We start from the raw sequence: 20622 nt of genomic DNA on the forward strand, positions 1-20622 counted from the left end.
TTTGTACAATACTAATCTGTAATTATCTGCTTTTTTTTGACCAATTAATAATTCAGAGACTCTATGAAATATTTGTACTTAAATTCATGTCACACTGCAGGATTTTATATAAAGAATCATTCCTTATAAAATCTTGATGTTGGTTACAAATGGTCACAAAAGACACTTTATGCTTAAACTATCCTGCTACAAGTTTTAGACTGTATTCATTGTCATATTTATTGTTAAGGCTGATAGTTGGAGCGCCTGTGGCTGATTCCAGCTTTTATCCTCGTTCCAAAAATCCTGGAGCCATCTACAACTGCAGTGTGTTGACCTCCCAATGTGAGCAGCTTTTTGTTGGTAGGTCTTCCCTCTCTTACCTTCAGAAGTCCAGCTTTTCTTGATTGTTGTCTTTTTCTGAATGGCAGAGGTTCTTTTTAAATAATGTTCTTGTTGAAGTTGATGTGCACAAGCACAAGATTCCCTTTGAATCGTTCTCAAATCATGTTGGAGAACATGATCATCATGTTTTGTTCATGTCAGCTGATCTAAAGTAATTAAAGCAAAAGGTGGACGAACCAAATTACAAAACCAAAGGCATTCTGAAATTTCACTGATTTTATTACTCTCATAATATAATGAAAACATGCACAATATAAGCATTTCCACTTGTAGTCTCAGACAATAAATAAATAATTTAATGACATTTTATAATATTTTAATGTACTTAAACATTTTAACAATGCGCATGAGGTTTTTTCCTCTTCTTTGTCCTTCTGTTTGTTGTAGACTAACTCAGAACAATTGAGCATTTCCATTTGACTACGTTAAACTGTTTAGACTTCACACTTGTGAATTCGCTCTGACTGAACTCGTGTGCTTACTAGACCCCTGGCTGTGAAAACGTCCTGTGAATGAATTCCCCATGAGGGTTAACCAGACTTTGGAGAGTTTCCTCCTGTCAGGAAGAGGATGCTTATACTCCCTGCCCGAAACAAGGGATGGGGGGATAGTCATCTTTGTAGGTCAAGCTGCAAGATATATATAGCACGCAAATAAAATGCCGTTAAACAAATTATTTCTAAGCCATTCTGGGCCTGAGTACAACCAAGTTTCATAATTGCGTTCAGATGATGTGTCTGAAAAGGTTTCAGTATTAGTGGCATTTGCTAAGACGAGTATCATTATTTTTATTGCTCATACTTGAACAAGTATGAATAACCCTTAGCCATAAGTATCAAATTTAGCATGTTATCCACATTGCACTCTTTGTTCTTTAAACATGAATCGATTTATTGAGGAGTCCCCTGTTTCCCCTGGTGAACGATAAAATGGCTATATAACAGACTTGCATTGAGAGCCATATTTAGGGACCAGATTTGGCTTCTTTTCTTTTTTTTTTTACTTTGGCCCAGTATGCAACCCCCTATCAACCACAGCCTAAAACCGATCAAAATACCTTAGCTACCACATGCACATGCCCTGGCAACCATCAACAAGACCACATTGTGAAAACCACACACATTTTCCTCCGAAAATTTTAAGATCTAGTTGCTGTTAACAGTCTTAAAGGCCTGTCCACACTAAGAATGATTACAATAAATATAACTATTATGATAACTATATTAGTGTCCAACGCACTATATTAGTGTCCAAACCAGTCGTCTGCCACTTTAAATGCTCGAGCTCTATAAAGTGGGATGGATTCTGATTGGCTCAGCTGTCAATGTTTTTATTGTTCATTAATTGGAAAGAAAAATCATTCTGAAAGTGATTCCAATAATATTGTAATTTCTGTGAATTTTAGAACTTTATCGTTATCTTTCGTTATCCTTCTATCGTCCTTGGTGTAAATGGGCCTTGATGGTAGAATTAACCATTTAATATGGTTTGTAATAACAAGAGTTCATAAGGGCAAAGCTGATGCTCAGAAACGCACATTATTTTCGTTTACATCAATACTTTCAAAGCTATTTATTGCCTTGTGATGGTAAGTTTCACAAGAAGCTTCTCATCCTGTGTTGTTTGGTGTGTTAACCAGAGGTGTGAATTTGCTGAAGGTAAAAAACAACATTTGTACTGCATGTCTAACATCTCTGCATCTCTAACATGTTGTACAATTTCCTCAAAGTAAACGGTTTGGATTGATTGTATATTAATTTGGGCACATTGCACTGAATGATTTCAGGAGATGTACAGAACTGTGGAAAACACTGTTTGGCAGAGAATGATAACCAGTGGCTGGGTGTAAGTCTGTCCCGGCAGCCCTCAAAAGGCCATGTTTTGGTATGTCTTTTAGTCTAACTGTCAATGCATACATTCTTAATTGTGTTACCATGAGAGTAAATGCATAACTATGATTAATCATTTTAAATGGAAAATCTCCTGTTTACTTCTAAGGTTCATAGAGAATGTGCAAAATGTTCATAAACTAAATTGTTTTGGAGCAAACAATACAATTATTGGTGGACCTTAGTCTTATTCCTTAGTATCTTAATGTATATTATAGTTTGCTTTGTCTGTTATTGTGATATTGATGTTGTAGGAAGATTTATAAGGCAACCTTGAGTGTCATGAAAGGCGCCAGTAAATTAGAAATGAATGAATGAATGACCACATGTAATATGTATGATGAGTAAATGGGTGTTTACTCTATGCTGGTTTAAATTTAGGCATGTGGACATCGGTGGAAGAATATCTTCTACTCTAGTAAAGACAATCAGAACAAGCTTCCGCATGGTATTTGCTTCAGATTCAGCCCAGACTTGAAACACGTCACTCCTATTATCCCCTGCTATAAAGGTACACATTTCAATTACTGCTGTGTTGGTTTTATTGTTGTTCACAGGTTCAAACACAGCATAATTACTTTATAGCACCATTTGAAGCTCCTTAGTGTCAAGTGAGCACCAATTTTCTCAAGGTTTTTTCTCTCTCTCTTTAGACCATCAAAGGAAGTTTGGTGAAGGCTACGGATCATGCCAAGCAGGAATATCAAACTTATTCACAGAGGTAGTCAGAGCTTCTATGGCATTTTGATTGAGCTGTGATTGAATTCAGTTGATCTGGTAATGATGTATTGTGTTTGTAGGACCTGATGATCATGGGAGCTCCTGGTACCTCATACTGGACAGGATCCGTTCTTGTCACCAACACCACAAGCAACATATCAGCCGCTTATGTGGATGATGACAGTGCAGTTCTCTATGGAAGTTATTTAGGTGAGTTCTCAAGCTGCTAATGTTATTTGCTTTGTTTCAAATCAGGCAACATTATGAGGCATCATAAATACAAAAGACTGTAGGCGACCTAATTGTCCTGCCTCGTAAGATACTTATGATACGACTGAGCCTGGGTTCTCCCAAGGTTTTTTTCTCCATTCTGTCACCTGATGGAGTTTTGGTTCCTTGCACTTGTTGCCTTGGCTTTTGGCTTGCTTAGTTGGGGACATTTAATATGTAAGGGATAATGTAGAGCGAGGCGGTTGTTATAGCGATTACAACCCCGATAGGCTTCGCGTAGGGGTCTTGAATCAGCCTGAAGGGGTTGTATTCGCTATAACAACCGCCTCGCACTACATTATCCCTCTTATTACATGGCTGCCCACCAAATAAATCAATAATTTGACACAAAATATTGATTTAAAAAGGAGTTTATTGATTTAAAAACGATTGTATTGCTTCCGTTAAAGAAAACAGTCCGTTCCGTCTCTACGGTTAGAATCCTGTGTCCACAGCAACGCTCTGTTTTTCATGGCAACGGTGTGTTATACTTCGCAGCGGTCTGTTATCAAGAAATAACAGACCGCATTCTACATTGGAATTCAACCAAGCCATGTAATAATCAACAATATTATTGATCTGCCTTGGTGGACGATAACGCAATTTTCTTCTAGAAACAAACTTTGTTGTATTATTTTCATGTTATCACTGTGAAGCTGCTTTGATACAATCTGTATTGTAAAAAGCGCTATATAAATAAAGGTGACTTGACATGACTTAATTTTATTCAAATTCTAAGGCTGCGTGTATCTTTTAGCTCAGATCGGTCATTTATGAGGTTCCATGATGGCTAGGAAGCTTCCTTTAGAAGGCAGTTGCCTATGTAGGCAGTACACAGCAAGCCAACTTACTAGGTTTTGTAATAGAGCTATGGCCTATTTTATATAATGATTTATCTATGAAATTGCTGAGAAATAAGTGCTTTCTATTTTTGGGGTTAAGGGATACAGTGATCTGATTTTAATAAAATGTTTAAAATTAAAGATAAACATTCTCCAATGATCATGAGTCTTCAGACTTGCAGCAGGAAACAGATTTTTGCTGTTAAGGCATAACGTCTTTCTATATGAACAGGAAACAGACACTGTTGCACAATCCAGGAGCATCAAATTGTTGCAAAATATGATACGGTTACTAGGCAAACGTGTCACTTTGTTTTTCGTCTCTTGGCAACCGGCCCATAATTTGTAAACGAACTTACATTTCAGCAATGCCTCAATTTAGTCATTGTTTTTGCTTTATGTACATGTGATTTCTTTGGTTCATCTCCTAAAGTAAAGTAGTCAAAGTCAAGTCGTATTTATTTGTATAGTGCTTTTCTCAATACGCATGGTTTCAAGCTTTACAGAAAATCATGATGTTATTATAAATAATATATTGTTTATAATGCCTTATAGTCACATTTAGTACAGGGTTCCTGGTGTCATGGAAAACATGGAAAATCAATTTCCAAGCCTGAAAAGAAAAGACTATAGCGAATATAAATTTGATATATTTGTTTTTTATCTGCTAGAAATAGTTTTTTGTGAATACAATATGATGTTTTAAAATCAGTATCCAGTTATCACAAGCATTGTAATATCTAAATTAAGTTTTTTTTTTTCAAGCCACAAAAAAATATTTAAACCACTTATTCATGCTTCAAAAGTATCTTAGGGTTAGTTTAGGAAGATATAGCTTCTTTAAAAAAAAAAAAAAATCTTACCAATAATTTATTTATTTATTGTTTTTACAGTGTTTGAGCAGACTCTGAATGGCCTGTTTGAATGTTTCACCTTTTCTTCTCATCAGGTTATGCTGTTGGTGCTGGACACTTTCTAGATCCTCAAAGTACTGAGATAGTGGGTGGTGCTCCCCAGCATGAACAGACTGGTAAAGTAAGGGTTAACATCACCACCACCACCATCATCATCTTCACCTATCTGATTATTAGCACAGACCCAAGTTTTTGGAGTAGTTTAGTGTTAAAGTTCTCTAGTTTGGTTAGAGATGCAGGCTTTTGTACACTTTTGAATACCCCATACTGAATATCAGAGATTCCAGGTGGCTGTGTATAAAATGGTTTTAGATATGAAACCCTCTTGACATCTGCTCTGTGAGGCAGTTGTGAACAGTAAATCGGTTAAACTAAACTCGTCTTCCATCTGTGCGGAAGAGGAAGCACGTTTAAAAAAAAAGATGTGCTGAGTTTGCAGTGTTTATGAGTTTTGTCTGGTATCTAATGATTTTACCAAAGAAACTGAGACTGGAAAAGGAGTTATCAGGGACCTACCATGCATATTTGTGATAAAACTATATGGAAATGTAACATTCGCCAGTATATACAATCCATTGTTATGCTGCTGTTGTTATAGTTCCCATTTCCCATACTCCTGTGTTTTCTTTTACTCCAGGCCTACATATTCAGGATTGAGGGCAACACTTTGAAAATTGTTAATGTAACCAAGGGCAAGAAGGTAAGAAATTGCAAGAATTTTAAGTGCTCCTAAGGGATGTTCTTGCTGAATGATCACAATGGGATGTTTGTTCCTGTTTACAGCTCGGCTCTTATTATGGAGCTAGTGTATGTGCTGTTGACCTGAACGCAGACGGACTGTCCGATCTGTTGGTGGGGGCTCCTATGTCCAGCTCAGTGAGGGAGGAGGGACGTGTGCATGTCTACATAAACCAGGGAGAGGTGAGGCAGCGATATGTAAATATATATAAATTAGCATAAATTAAGGGAAGTACAGCAAATACTTTATTTTTATTTTTATATATATTTCTCTATAAGTTTATACTAGCAGATATTTTTCCTCGTTTTAAGTGTAAATTCACATAATTTTGATCAAAAATATTTAGAAAACAAGATGTAATATCTTATGTAATTTTGTTTCTCAAGAAGTTGTATCTTGATTTTAAGTATGTTTAGATATTTGTACTGGAATGAAAAATACTTTTTTTTGTAGTACAGGTGCGAGATTCACCCATATATTCTATATATAACTATTGTTAATTTAAGGATGTCAGAAGTCTTTGAGCTCCATTGTAATGCATGTGAGAAAATGACACATCTACATATTTTGAGCTGTCTTATCTTATTGTGTTCTGTGTAAAGGATGTATTCTGGCTTTGATCGTGACCACCAAGGCCATACCAAAAGAACAGTTTAAAAATAAAAAAGTTAATAAAATTAACAACCTATACACCAAAAAGCACCATGCTTTTAAGACTTCAAATATGACTGCTTGACTGTCACCATTTTCTGCATTGTTTTTCCTCAATACTTAAGACCTCAAACAGTAGTTTGCAAGTACAAAAAATTATGCTTTGTACAAAAACAGTTTGATCAACAGGTTTATTTAATGAACAGCAAATGCAGGTCTCAGTCTGTAGGAAAAGTGTAAAACTAGTGCATTTCATTACATTTACATAGTGTAGAGTACAAAGTTGAGAGAATTTATTTATGATGAATTACAGTAAACAATGATATACTAATAAATTACAGAAATATGTCAGATTTTTGCACTGATAATTGTGCATTTGCTTCTAACAATTAATATCATGCTTCTCATAGGCAGAGGGTTAACCAACTCCAGGTTAAGGCTAAGGAGATGCGCTTCCCCTTTAAAAACACATTTAAATTTCCTTGAAATACTTTAAAGTGTCACTGCACAACCTACACATTCCAGCATAAACACTCCCAATAAATATTTGTTATTAAAGTGTCTACATTTACAAGCCACTGTTAGTTTTAACTCAAAAGCAAATATACTGTATGCGTGCAGTGTGCAGCAGAACCAACGCTATCTCACGACCAATTCGTACGAATTCGTACGAATGATAAAAAGTTGGCTAATTCGTACTAATTCGTACGACCTCACTCGTACGAATTTGTACGATTTGTCTAAACCCACGTGATGGGTAGGTTTAGGGGCGGGGTCAGGGGTAGGTCATTCGTATGATTTCGTACGAATAAGCCACTTTGTAGAATTTGTACGTTTTCCCGTGAGATCGGGCTGGCAGAACTGCAAACTTAAATACCTCTGATTGGCCATTGCTTCAATAAATCAACAGATGTGTTTGTGATTGGCTACATTGCTCAATGCTTCAAAAACACATTGTAAATAGAAACCTTTGCCGTTCTCCAGAGCGCAAACACAGATACACACTGGATTGTTTTCCAAATCTGTTTCACCAATATAATGTTATTATCCTAGACCAGCAGTTATGGGCAACTTTTCCCTCTAAAAGCAGCTAGTCTCAAGTCCGTGGCCAGGGGAAGTTTAAGCCTTGCCCAGCCTTACACACACTATGACTATGATCCTTCTCTTGAAAATATCCTTAGTGTCATTGTGTCTCTTTCTCAGGCTAAATTGAGAGAGGCAGACTTTGAGTTAGTCGGCAGCGACTCTTATGCAGCACGATTTGGAGAAACCATCATAAACCTTGGTGATATTGACGATGATGGATATCCAGGTATGGTATGTCTAATACATCAATGTTTGAGTATGGAACCTTTATAAACCTTCACAGTTTGTACTTTTCTTATGCTGAGTTGCTTTATTTGACTAGCCAAGTGTCCTAAAAATATAATATATTATGCTTTGCTGTATTTTAAAATGGCACCTATGGGTGTTTGTTTGTTCCTCAAGTAAGGTTTGATGGTAAACCAATTTTTTTTTACTTCCTCATTCTGTGTAATCTTTACATTGAAAAGCCTGTCAGCCATTAATGAAATCCCATCTTCTTGAGTTGTTTCATGGTCAGATATCAGTTAATCTCTGACTTAGATTTGAAGATGAGATGAGTGGTTGGTGTGGTTTAAGAAACATAACTTGGTTAGGAACATGGTCATGCAGTTATGATCAAGCACCACAGAAAAAAACACTCTTGAAAGAGTGAAACCTGCTCACTCACACATAGTTTGCCAGTGCATCAGCATAAATGATTCATTTTCACAATAAAATTATTTATATAAATAATGTTTTCATGGTTAGAAACTCTTAATGGCATATTTAAATTTGCTCTGCTTTGAAATTTACATAGGCAGCTGATATTCTGTGATATTCTATTAAACCTAAAAATATACAGTACACAAAATATTGGGTATTTTTAATGATTACTCTCACATTGTGAATGAATGTTTTACTGAGCCTGCACTGCATTATGGGAATACCTTTTCTTTGAGGTATAATGCAATGCTACATTAGAATTTGACCAAAAATTGGTACACTACCGCTCAAAACCTTATTACAAAAACATTTTAAGAATTTTTTAAAAATAAAAAACATCTTACCCCAAACTTTCCATCTTATAAGTTGTGCTGCATAGCTTTTGGAACAGTCTTTGTTTCAATAGTGCCTATATGATGTCTTAAAATGTGTGTCTTGTTAGACTGCTCACTATGTTTTGGAACAAAGCTAATGCAATAATACCTGTGTTTCAGATGTGGCCATTGGAGCCCCTCAGGAGGACGATCTGTGTGGTGCTATATATATCTACAATGGGAGGAGAAGTGGTATTGCACAAAATTTCTCTCAAGTACGTTCTCCATCTGCTGTTTATACTGAAATTAAAGGCGGGAAAAGTTAGACCTGAGCAGTTGTCCCCATCCTGTGTGAACTTCCCTATTGTTTTGAGTCTTTCATGTTCTCTCTGTCCACACTGGAGTACTAAGAGGAAAGCGTCCAGTCTAATTGCTGTAATTTCCTGAAATCCCTCTCTCTCCACATATAGCTTCAAGAAGTGATCAGGGCTTGACAAATCAAAATCATGAGAGTCCAGTTATAAACGAATGTTTAGGAAGAGCTTCATCTAATTATATTAACTTCAGGCTAAAATGATTATATGCAGGATGTTTTTTAGTGATTAGCTTATAACAATACTGTGGTTTTCCATTTATTGTAGAGCATGGCACAAGCATGGGTTTGATTTCCATGTAACACAAACTGATCAAATAAATACCTTGTCAGTTTGTCTCTAAAAAGTGAAAAAAGTAAGGCATAATGTGAAGTCATCCGGTCATTATTGCAAAATAAGCTGACTGATCAATCACAATCAATTATTCCAGAGAACTCTGTAATAAATGTAAATTAAAGGCGTCTAAATGTGCCAACCACAATGCACGAATATATAAGAGACTGCTTACATCGCTCATGTTACCATTATTCCATCAAGCCCCACTTTAATTTACAGTACGTCTTCACTAGATTTGTGTAGCTGTCTATTATAAATCAAGTCGCCAAATCAGTTTACCTTCATCCCATTTATGAAATTAATGTAAAACCGGTCATAAATAGGATCATTTGCATGTCTCTTGGAGTACAGTACAACAATTCAGTACAAATCCTGAATCTAAATATCTTCTGAATGCTGTCTTTGTGCTTTCTTCATTGCAGAGAATAACAGGCTCTTTGTTGGGCAACAACCTCAGGATGTTTGGCCAATCAGTGTCTGGAGGAGTTGATATTGATAGCAACAATTACCCAGGTAACACTTTTAACACAACGACATGAATAGGATATGATTCCTCTGTGAATAAGATGAATGGATGACAACAGTTCAACCTACACTATATGCTCAAAAGTCATTTTAATGCTTAAGAAATGAATGCTTTTGTTCAGCAAGGATGTATTAAATTGTTCAAAAGTGACAGTGAAGGCATTTATAAAGTTACAAAAGTTCATCAAAGAATCCTGTTTTTTTATTATTATTTTTTTTTATCACAGTTTCCACAACAATATTAAGCAGCACAACTGTTTTCAAAATTAAAAAAAAAAAAATAATAATAATAATTCTTGAGCAACAAATCAGCATATTAGAATGATTTCTGAAGAATCATGTGACACTGAAGACTGGAGTAATGATGCTGAAAATTCAGCTTTGCACCACAGGAATAAATTACAATTTAAACAGTTATTTTAAATTGTAATAATGTTTCATATTATTACTGTTTTACTGTTTATAAATGCAGTTTACATAAAAAAACTTTAAAAAAACTTACTGAACCCAAACTTTTGAAGAGTAATGTACATGTCAGCTGTTATTTTTCCAGCTCATTGAAAAAGTCATTAGTCAGTAAAAGAGAATGATTTCACTCCCTTGCCTTGCCTAGTTGTTCAGTTCTGTTCTCACTGTTCTCATACTTTAATGTAAATGCGGTCGTCACTCCCTGCATTTTTGGGAGTGAATTCAAAACCGAAATGCATGCACAAATGAAGAGCAGCAAGCATATGTAGCTACTGTGTGTACGTTCATGGCCAAAATATAACACCTCATGTTTGCAGAGCAGCTTTTTTTAATCTAATATGTTGTGGGTGTTAACTGTGATGTGCTTCTTGAAAATCAAGAAGAAGAAAAAAGATGCAACTGTATGATTCGTCGTTGTTGTTTTTGGTCATGAGCAAGTCAGATGTGTCCGAACTTCCTGTTCTCAGGCTTTTATTTCCTGTCTTGAAATAAATAACTTTTTGAAGCCAGAAAAATATGCAAAGTACTAGAAGTAGTAGTACTAGACAGTACTAGAAGTAGTAGTACTAGACAGTACTACATACTGTTTTGAATTAAAGTATTATGTATACTGTGTATACATTTTTGGTAGCACTTTGTTTTACAGTCCTGTTCCACATGTACATACTATGTACTTTTTATAGTGATTACAATAAGTATAATAACTAGGTACTAAGCTGAACCTACCCTTAAACTTAACCTTAACCCATGGAGTTTACTTATATTACCCAGTACTTCCTTAGGAAAGAACGCCGTAACTACATGTAAGTGCACGAACCGTAAAATAAAGTGCAATCAAATTTTCTGTATGAGCGAAATACCATAATTACCTTCTACATTTTCGAATGTGTGCAGTAGGCATCCAGAGCACAGTGTGTGGACTACTATATCCCACATTACAGTGGTCAATGTGCCAAAAGTTAAGACATTTTGTAACAGAAAATTGGATTAAAAATGCAAAATAACCTAATTTATTTATAACTGAACAGCACTCCCTGTGTAAAGCAGTGTTGCAATTGTGGCCTTGTAGAAATGTTAAATTTTTTAAAGAATATCAGAGCACCAGTGAGTAATGAATGTGTTAAAGAATAACCAAGTCATGTGTGGTTTATGGGAATTTTTATGTTCTCATCCAGATGTTGCAGTGGGAGCTTTCCTGTCAGACTCAGCTGTGGTGTTCAGGTAAAAACAGCAGAATTTTCACTCACACTTGCTTTGGTAACTTTAAGCTTTAAGATGTGGTATTTGCTATGGGAATTTGTTTCAATTTGTTTAAGCTAAATGTATTATATTTTCAGTTGCCAATAAGACTATAGAACTCCATTTAGCACAATTAAATTAAATCTTCCAAAATCAGCACAGTAAATGAAAAGAAGTCAGCATATTCCTATTCCAGGCCTAGCTGGAGTGAAGACTGGGCATAGGATTTACTCCAATGAAGCCGTTTGGTTAAAATCTGTAAAGGCATTATTTTATAGCCTTTCTAGAGAAAAAAACATTAAATTTCAAACAATTTCACTGTTATTGGCCATGAAAAAAAAGGACGCTTCAGCTGGCATGGGATGTTATTCTATTTATCTATCGAAGCACTCGTCCCCCGTATGGAGATCTCACGGCCGGTAGGAAAGTGGCACAGGACAGTGACGCTCTTTTTCCTGACCTTTCCCACTGCAAGGCCCCAATCTAGGCTTATCCGTTGGAGGGCTCACTCCCCTCGCCAGCCAGGGATTTCAGGGCAAAAATAAGACATCTGTTCTTGAGGATTAGCAAATATTCTGTGCACCCCAGAAAGCCCGTTTGGGTATTGTGGGCTCAGCGAGTGGAACAGTCTATGGGTTACTTAAGTGCAGTTTGATGGCTGTGTTATGCACGTTGACTCTCTTTTCCTCTATTTGTCTTTTTCAAGGGGCTTGGCCAAATCTATCTATCTATCTATCTATCTATCTATCTATCTATCTATCTATCTATCTATCTATCTATCTATCTATCTATCTATCTATCTATCTATCTATCTATCTATCTATCTATCTATCTATCTATCTATCTATCTATCTATCTATCACAAATTCCCATGTGACAACTAGCCCTGGCCATCCCTATAAACTGTATATGCAAACTGTGTGTTCATTTGTTGATCTGATGATAAATCCAGTAACTCTGGTTGTTTCAGGACACGTCCAGTGGTGAAAGTGGATGCTGTCATGTTGTTGCCTGACAGCTTGAACCGTTCCATAGCCCAGTGTACTGACAACGGTGTGCCTGCCGTGTGCATCAATGTTAAGGTGTGCTTTCGAGTCAGAGGGAAACAAATCCCAGGAAACATAGGTAAGACAGTAATATTCCATGAGATATACTCTTATGTTAATCTTAATTTGAAAAGTGTTTTGAAGACAGAACCCATGACTTAAAATTCCCCCCAAATCTATATGCAGTGAGATTTGTGCAACAGACTGATGCAAGATCCTTTGAAACTTCCTGCAGTGCTATCTGACTTTTTTTAGATGCGAAAATGTCCTCTGATATTTTGAGCTCCCCACATGTGTTCTTAGAATTGAGTACACAGCGTTCAAGGATGAACGTTTTGGACTCGAGCTCTTTGTTTACGAGAGGTTGTGTGTCGGCTCGTCTTATCAGCACGTGGCAGGTCTGTGTTTCAGACCTCTTTCCCAGCTCTTTATCTCTGCCCCACAATCCCCTCTTTTGTTGTGGCGGTTAGAGGTCTCAGGGTGTGTGTCAAGGCCTGGCTTCACTGATAGAGCCACACTCACTGAACACATAGTAAACAACGGAGCCATGCTTGATGACACATATTAATGATCTTGAAACTGATATGAAGTAGTGACGGTAGAAATCTGCCACCCAGAGGTTTTGCAATACCGTTATACCGCTGCAGATGGATAGAGGACTGCTGTGTGTTATCAGCATGTGTGAGAATGAAGTATCCCAGACAAGTCAAGATTGGGAAGAGCTGTTGCCTTGTGGAGTTTAGTTGTTTTCAATCACAGATTCAGAATTCTATCCATTTCATAATAGTAGTTGTTCTATTTTAACCTAATGTCACCTGATAATTCATTTGTAATTAACATTTTGATTTGTAATCATTAAAGAGAAAATTATTAAATGAGATACCTTTCATTTGTAAAGGATTTATTTGACTAGATTATCCAAAATAGGTGTTTTTTGCAATATATTGTGACATGATCAAAAGTAAGATTTTGAAAGAATTTTTATTGAAAGAAATTAGTACTCTGTGTTTTATTCAGTACTGATGCATTAAATTGATTAAAACAGTAAAGACATTTCTAATGTTACAAAAGTCTGAACCTGAACAAAAACAGTTTCCACAAAAATATGAAGCAGCACAACTGTTTTGTTTTACATTGATAATAATAAATATTTCTTGAGCAGCAAATCAGCATATTAGAATCATTTCTGAAGGAATTTTCAAAGTCATTACAAAACCTTACCAACCCCAAACTTTTGAACGGTAGTGTATACTCTTTAATTTAGTTTTTCAGAATCTTACAAACACCCTGCAGTCACATCATAAACCCCCAGTGGCGGAGCCAGAGGGGGGTCCGGGGTGGCACTGGACACCCCTGACATGCGATTGGCCACCCCGGGTGCCACCCCAAAATTTTATTTGCTACTGATGCTGATTAAAAAAAAAAAAAAAAATTACGTTCGCCGGCAGTGCGGCGCGCGCGCAGTTTTCAAACGGACGAGCAGAGGACGAGAGATGGTTGCAAGATACCGAATAAAAAACATCATATTTGAAGTGAGTTTTTAAGGTTTAGCATCAGGGTGGTTTGCTCCGAATAGCCTACATTAGGCCTAATACACGCATATACAGTACCTTGCCGGGTGTACGTTACAGTACACAAATGTTCTAGCTAATGTGAGGATAGGAGATCAAAACGCAGGCAAAGCAGGGCAGAAACAAGCGATATCATAATGCGATCACTATAGGACTATGAAGCTTTATTATGGGTGTAGGGTGTTGATGGACTCGATCTACTGTGTTTTGATCATTATGAATCTGATCTAGATGTAGTCTTTGATAAAAATGCGATTTTCTCAGCTTTTTGCTCATGTTGCTTTTTATGAAACTTACCAACATTCAAGTGTTGATTAAAAAAAGACGCACGAAGCTAGAATAAAACATTATTTTTTTTTGTTTTTCGTTTAAAAAGCGCAGGGTCTGTTCTTTCTTTTGGTATGTTCAGATATTCATACAACGAAATATTCTGGGGTGCCATGAAATTGTGAAAATGACCAAAAACAAAAAAAAATTTTTACTGGCGAGAAAGAGTTAAGATAAAAATGTTGGTAATTGGATGATGATTAGAATATGAATATGATTGGAATCATATTTTAAATTTGTCATATTTTTGAACAGGGTCAATTAAACATGAAAAGAAAGGGAGAGATATCAGAGTTCTTTTTAAATAAGCACAAACATAGTCCAGTCATTTTATGAAAAAAGGTTGAACAAATTGCAACAGAAGCAAACTCAAATAATTTTGTATCCTCATTATGTCCTGAGTAAGGAAGAAAAGTCCCGAAGAATCCCATTAGGGGAAAGTTTCGAAAACTGTTTCTGGGGATTCACTTTTTATTTTACCTGCCTTTTGTCTTCTGCATTCTCCTTACCCTTGTCTCCTGTTCTTCCCTCAGACTCGTCCCCCAGAAACAGTCCCACAGACCCAGCCCCAAACCCCATCTCTTAATAAATAATAAAGGCTGGTTTCTAAAGTACTTCTTCCTGCCTCTATGTATTAATGCTCATGGGTAGCCTAACTGGGTTCCATTCAGACCTTAGCATTAAGTATTTTACTGTTATGTGTCAACAAGATTCAACAAGACATTTTCACCTGGCTATACAATGTTTAGATCTTGTGGCAGTATTTATGCAAATTAGCACATACATAATTAGATTATGCACCGTTTGTCCATCTTAACAAACGATTTAAAAGAACTTGGAATACATTTTTTGTTTGTCTTGATGTAAGTAATCAACTCAGTAATTTTCATGGTGATATCTAAAGGTTAAAATTTTTACCCCATTCACGTGAGAAGAAGAATGAATAGGCGTATGAATATGTGGGTCTCTTTCGAAACTTTCCCCTAATGGGATTCTTCTGAACTTTTTTTCCTTACTCAGGACATATTGAGGATACAAAATCAGTTGAGTTTGCTTCTGTTGCAATTTGTTCAAGGTTGACCCCCATTTTGTCTTAAAATGACTGGACTAACAGGCAGATCAGGTGCAAACAGTTATGGACACAAACAGAGTGACCCAATTCCTTCCACAAGCTTTTCCAGTGTGTGTGTGTGTGTGTGTGTGTGTGTGTGTGTGTGTGTGTGTGTGTGTGTGTGTGTGTGTGTGTGTGTGTGTGTGTGTGTGTGTGTGTGTGTGTGTGTGTGTGTGTGTGTGTGTGTGTGTGTGTGTGTGTGTGTGTGTGTGTGTGTGTGTGTGTTTGTGTGTGTACTGTGTACCCCCGAAAGTAGCAGTGGCCACCCCATGTATAAAACTCTAGTTCCGCCACTGTAAACCCCTAGGATGTTCGCCACAAGAGTGCAACAAGATTCTGAATTTTAATGTTAAATTGTTGTGATTTAGCATGTTATCTAATTCTAACTTTGTCTCTGAACATCATTCTCTTTCCTTTGCAGAACTGAAGTACAACCTAACAGCTGACGTTCACCACAAAGAGGGCTTTCCATCTCGATTTTATTTCAGTGGAAACGGGACATCAAATGTCACAGTGGGCAGAGTGAAAGCCAAGCATGAGCAGCTCACCTGCACTGCCCACCAGGCCTTCATGAAGGTGCGAGACTCTATTTATGTTTATTACCTTTGATGGGGGATGGGACTTTCAACATAGATTAGAGTATTACATTATTGCTTTACTCCTAGAAAGAATGGCAGTGGTACTTTATACTTCAAATTTATTTTATTTTTTTCATATTTAATTATTATCAACTGACACTGATGCTGTTTTAGACTCTACTGTTTTACAGTATTAATTAATATTTTGAATTAGCTTCTATTTTTATATTTTCAGTTTTCATTTTATTTACAGAATTTTTTTAGCTTATTTAATTAATATTTTTATTATTATTTATGTATTATTATTTTTATTATTAGTTCTAATTTATTTGAATTTCAGTTATTATTGTGTAATGTCACATTGAAATGTAGAACTTTCAAAAATCTTAAATATTAGCTAAAAAATTATAACAATACTTGATTATGTGAGTGAACTTCACATAAACCTAGTATAAACGTCACATTTAGCTGCTCCTTTAATATATCAGGACTCGACGCTAAGGATTTCTTTGATCACCACACATGTGCGTTATAGACTTGAACACTGGATATGAAAGTGCTGACTCAGACTCACAGCTGTGATTTGCCCACGTCACTCTGCTCTTCATGCTCGAGTTAATCACCCTCTCCAAAAGGCCCAGGTGGTGTGACTCTCTCTAGGTTTACAGCGTGACTCCACGCAGGAGGCCGGGATGATAAAGAGGCTCATATAGATAGTTTGTTGGAGTCGATAGCAGGTTGTCGCTGCTGGAGATCAAGAGGAAGAGCCAGGCAGGATGGCATGGGGGAGAACGGTACAGATAGAAAGAGACCTAGACAGTTGATGAAGTGCGGATAGATGGCTCCGTGAGTATGAGTGAATGTTCCAGGTGTTTGGTGGGCCTCTCTGGACGCCTCTCCCTCGGTCTTTTCCTGTAATCAGGACCATCTGATCCAGCTCATGTTTTACACAGTAATTAATGGAGGCGCGTGATGACTGCGCTGTTATTAATGGCTGCTGATGGAGACGAAGGCCATAAACAAGTGTGATTATCTGTCAGAGGCAAACCCAAACAAGGAGGCTGCTACATTTGAGGTATTTTAGGGCTTAATTAATGGGCAATAAGAGTAACGAATGGAACGCGTAGCAGATGTGGCGGACATCTTGTGCTGTGTTTTAGGAAGGTGACTGCTCGACCCCTGTTATCTTTTTTGAAGTCTGTGTTAGTGAGCTTATATATATCTGTTATCCCCCTTGAAAGACTCGAAACAGGACTTTTTACATCGTCTTTGTTTACATCAAAGCTAGTCAGAGGCAGGTGATTTTCTATTTTAATATTTTTTGAAATTTAATTTATTCCTGTGATGTCAAAGCTGAATTTTCAGCACAATTACTCCAGTCTTCAGTGTCACATGATCCTTCAGAAATCATTCTAACATGCTGATTTGGTGCTGATTTTTTTATATTTTTTAAAATTATTATTATCAATGTGGAAAACAGTTATGCTGCTTAATACTTTTGTGGAAACTGTGATAAAAAAAAAAAAATTCAGGATTCTTTGATGAATAGAAAGTTTAAAAGAAGAGCATTGGAATATAAATCTTTTATAAATATCACTTTTGATCAATTTAATGCATCCTCTTGCTGACCCCAAACTTTTTTATAGTAGTCGTTTACAGTACGAGATGATTCATACATTTTTGGTCCAAAGTTAATTTAGCTTTAAGTTACATTTTGTGAATGATTATTAGTACACAACATATGGATGGGCTCAAAGCTTTCATTTTGTTTTCTTGGGTGTATAACTATCTGTAAAGTGCTGTTTTAGTGCAGTCCTTAATCTCAACCAGTAGAGCATGGTGCTCGCAACGCCAAGGTAATGGGTTTGATTCCCAAAGAATGCATGAACTGTTGAAATGTATACTCTGAATGCAATGTTTGGTGCTTTGGATAAAATCATCTGCCAAATTCATAAATATAAATGTAAGTTCCACCTCAAAAGGAGGATTTAGACAACTTTACATCTCTAATAGCAAATGTTTATATATCGAACACTTCATATAAGTGCTATTATACAAACATTAACTTGCCTTTTTCTGGTTGAAACCCTGTGGCACACTTTCCTGCTAGAGTTCAGTAAATACATTACTGAAAATGCAAAAGTTCTCACAAACTAAGTGACAATTCATATTATTGTCTGTGGTAAACACCCAAAACTGAAGGTACATTGATATGCTGTTGTATTAACACATTGCCATTGAGAGTTGCAAATGTGCCATGCCAGACCTGGATTTTAAAAAGGAAGGTGTCACTTTCAGTTCTTGTTTTGAGCAAAATTAACTTGGTGCTGAATGTAGGTGTGAAGGAAACACCCAGTCATTCTCATGCTCTTATAAATGCACTTGAAAGAGTCATCATTTTCTTTGAAATATCAGTTGTCTGCCCTTGAGGTCAGTCACGCCTGTGACAAACGAGATGCATGTGTGAATGAATGAATTCACTGAGCAGATTCTGAGCGAAGGACACAAGTTCACAGCGTTGACTTTGAGTTTAGCCTTTGCTGCAGAAATGAGCGTCTCTCTGAGGCTGTGGTTGTGGCTGCAGTCCAGCTCATTTACACTGGCCATAGAAGAGGCTTCCAAAACCCCGGTCACACATCTCCCCTGCAGCTAAATACAGGCCCCAGAGACCCCACAGGACAACTCGCAAACACTGAGCCCCCAATTAGAGATGGCCATCACAGCTGACAGAGCAAACCTTACCTGCATTAATTATCTGCACCGAGGTGAGGGAAGTTAAGATGGGAGGAATAAAAAAAAGTCCAGCCAAAATCATACACCACATACACTCACGAGTGAATGCATCTCGAGCAATCATAAGCTCACGAGTTTGGGGTCGGCAATGTTTTCGAACAAAGTCTCTTGAGATCATCAGGGCTGCATTCATTTGATCAGAAATAGATTATTAACAGCAATATTGTGAAACATTATTACAGTTTAAATGAACTGTTTTCTTTGTTAATAGATTTAAAAATGTAATTTATTCCTGTGATGCAAAGCTGAATTTTCAGCATCATTACTCCAGTGTTCAGTGTCACATGATACTCCAAAAATTATTATTATAATATGTGATTTGATTAAGTTTTAAAAAAATTTTTTTATTATTATTATCAATGTTCAAAACAGTTGTGGCCTACAATTTTTGTCGAAACCGTGCTAGATTTTTTTCCCAGGATTCTCTGTGAATAGAAAGTTCAAAAGAACAGCATTTAAAATTTAAAAAGATTCCTTTGTAATATTATACATGTCTTTACTGTCACTTTTTAACAATGAAATGCATCCTTACTGAATAAAAGTAACAATTTCATGGTACACTTTAGTTTAGGGTCCAATTCTCACTATTAACTAGTTGCTAATTAGCATTCATATTACTCGGATATTGGCTGTTTATTAGTACATATAAAGCACATATTAATGCTTTATTTTGCATGACCATATTCTACATCTCTTAATCCTACCCAATACCTAAACTTAACAACTACCTGACTAACTATTAATAGGCAGTAATTAGGAGTTTATCAAGGCAAAGGTCATTGTTAATAGTTAATAGTTAGTTAATAGTGAGAATTGGACCCTAATATAAAGTGAGATAAATTTCTTAAAAAAATAAAATACAAATAAAAACTCTTAGCAACTGTATTGGAACACATGATGGCAATCTTAGCATTAGAGAGGTGAGTTTTGGATGGGCAAGCGCTCGTTATTTTCTTCAGAAAAAGCAATCATTTTGTTTTTATGTTTCATTTCTCTTGTATGCAGAAAGATGTCCGTGATATCTTCACACCCATCCATTTTGAGGTGAAATATGAACTTGGAGAGCACCGATTGGCTCAGAGGGACTCAGGAGGTTTGCCTTCTCTCAAACCCATTCTACAGCAGAAGGATGAACTGGCCAATGTCGTGAAAAACAAGGTCAGTTTTTCTTCTCCATCTCTGTTTTGTTATTGTGGTTCATTTCTGTGGCCACTTTATTAACCTCAGCATAGGTCATAATGTTGTTCTGATTTGAAATCGTTCTTTTTGTAGACCATCTTTGCCAGATATTGTGCCTTGGAAAACTGTTCAACCAACCTTCAGGTTTCTGCTCTTCTGGTTTTACCCCAGTAAGTTATCTTCACATAATCTACAGTATGCTAAGTGGGTGAATCTCATGGAAATCGCTGAGACATGTCTGTTTCATAGTACACCACAAACTCAAATAGAAAAAAAAATTTGTAAAGAAAATGAAGCTGGTTTTATGACGACTTCGATTTTGTGCATTGTCACGTTAAATGCACTTTTCCCTCCCAAATCCTTTCTGTTTTGTTGAAAAGAAGAATCTCAGTCTGATCAATGTAAAATAATAGTATGTAAAGTAACTGTATGCTTTCAAATTTGAAGCTTTCAGTAAAGCAAATTACATTTTTTGCATTATGGTAATGAGAATTTTGGAGGAAAATGTATTATTGGCAACAAAAAAATCTTAATAATTCTAAAATTGGCTTTATTAACATTAAA

General features: G+C 36.4%; 1 protein-coding gene and 1 long non-coding RNA gene across 2 annotated transcripts in view; both read left to right on the top strand.

Moving 5' to 3' along the window:
* LOC309503861 overlaps positions 1 to 20622 on the top strand; it is an 87809-nt gene that overhangs the window by 8837 nt on the left and 58350 nt on the right. The gene's annotated exons all lie outside the window — the stretch shown is intronic.
* Positions 1 to 20622, top strand: part of itga4 (integrin alpha 4) — a 30285-nt gene that overhangs the window by 848 nt on the left and 8815 nt on the right. Inside the window, exons 2-17 of the mRNA XM_082176675.1 lie at positions 230 to 342; positions 2171 to 2268; positions 2655 to 2784; positions 2927 to 2994; positions 3074 to 3203; positions 5055 to 5140; positions 5657 to 5719; positions 5803 to 5940; positions 7613 to 7721; positions 8692 to 8786; positions 9644 to 9734; positions 11390 to 11435; positions 12424 to 12578; positions 15930 to 16084; positions 19885 to 20037; positions 20152 to 20228. Of these exons, the coding sequence (XP_082032801.1) occupies positions 230 to 342; positions 2171 to 2268; positions 2655 to 2784; positions 2927 to 2994; positions 3074 to 3203; positions 5055 to 5140; positions 5657 to 5719; positions 5803 to 5940; positions 7613 to 7721; positions 8692 to 8786; positions 9644 to 9734; positions 11390 to 11435; positions 12424 to 12578; positions 15930 to 16084; positions 19885 to 20037; positions 20152 to 20228 (1707 nt within the window). The remainder of the gene's footprint in view (positions 1 to 229; positions 343 to 2170; positions 2269 to 2654; positions 2785 to 2926; positions 2995 to 3073; positions 3204 to 5054; positions 5141 to 5656; positions 5720 to 5802; positions 5941 to 7612; positions 7722 to 8691; positions 8787 to 9643; positions 9735 to 11389; positions 11436 to 12423; positions 12579 to 15929; positions 16085 to 19884; positions 20038 to 20151; positions 20229 to 20622) is intronic.

This window comes from Leuciscus leuciscus (genome assembly GCF_965113295.1).
Source record: "Leuciscus leuciscus genome assembly, chromosome: 7".
Classification (NCBI taxonomy): Eukaryota; Metazoa; Chordata; class Actinopteri; order Cypriniformes; family Leuciscidae; genus Leuciscus; species Leuciscus leuciscus.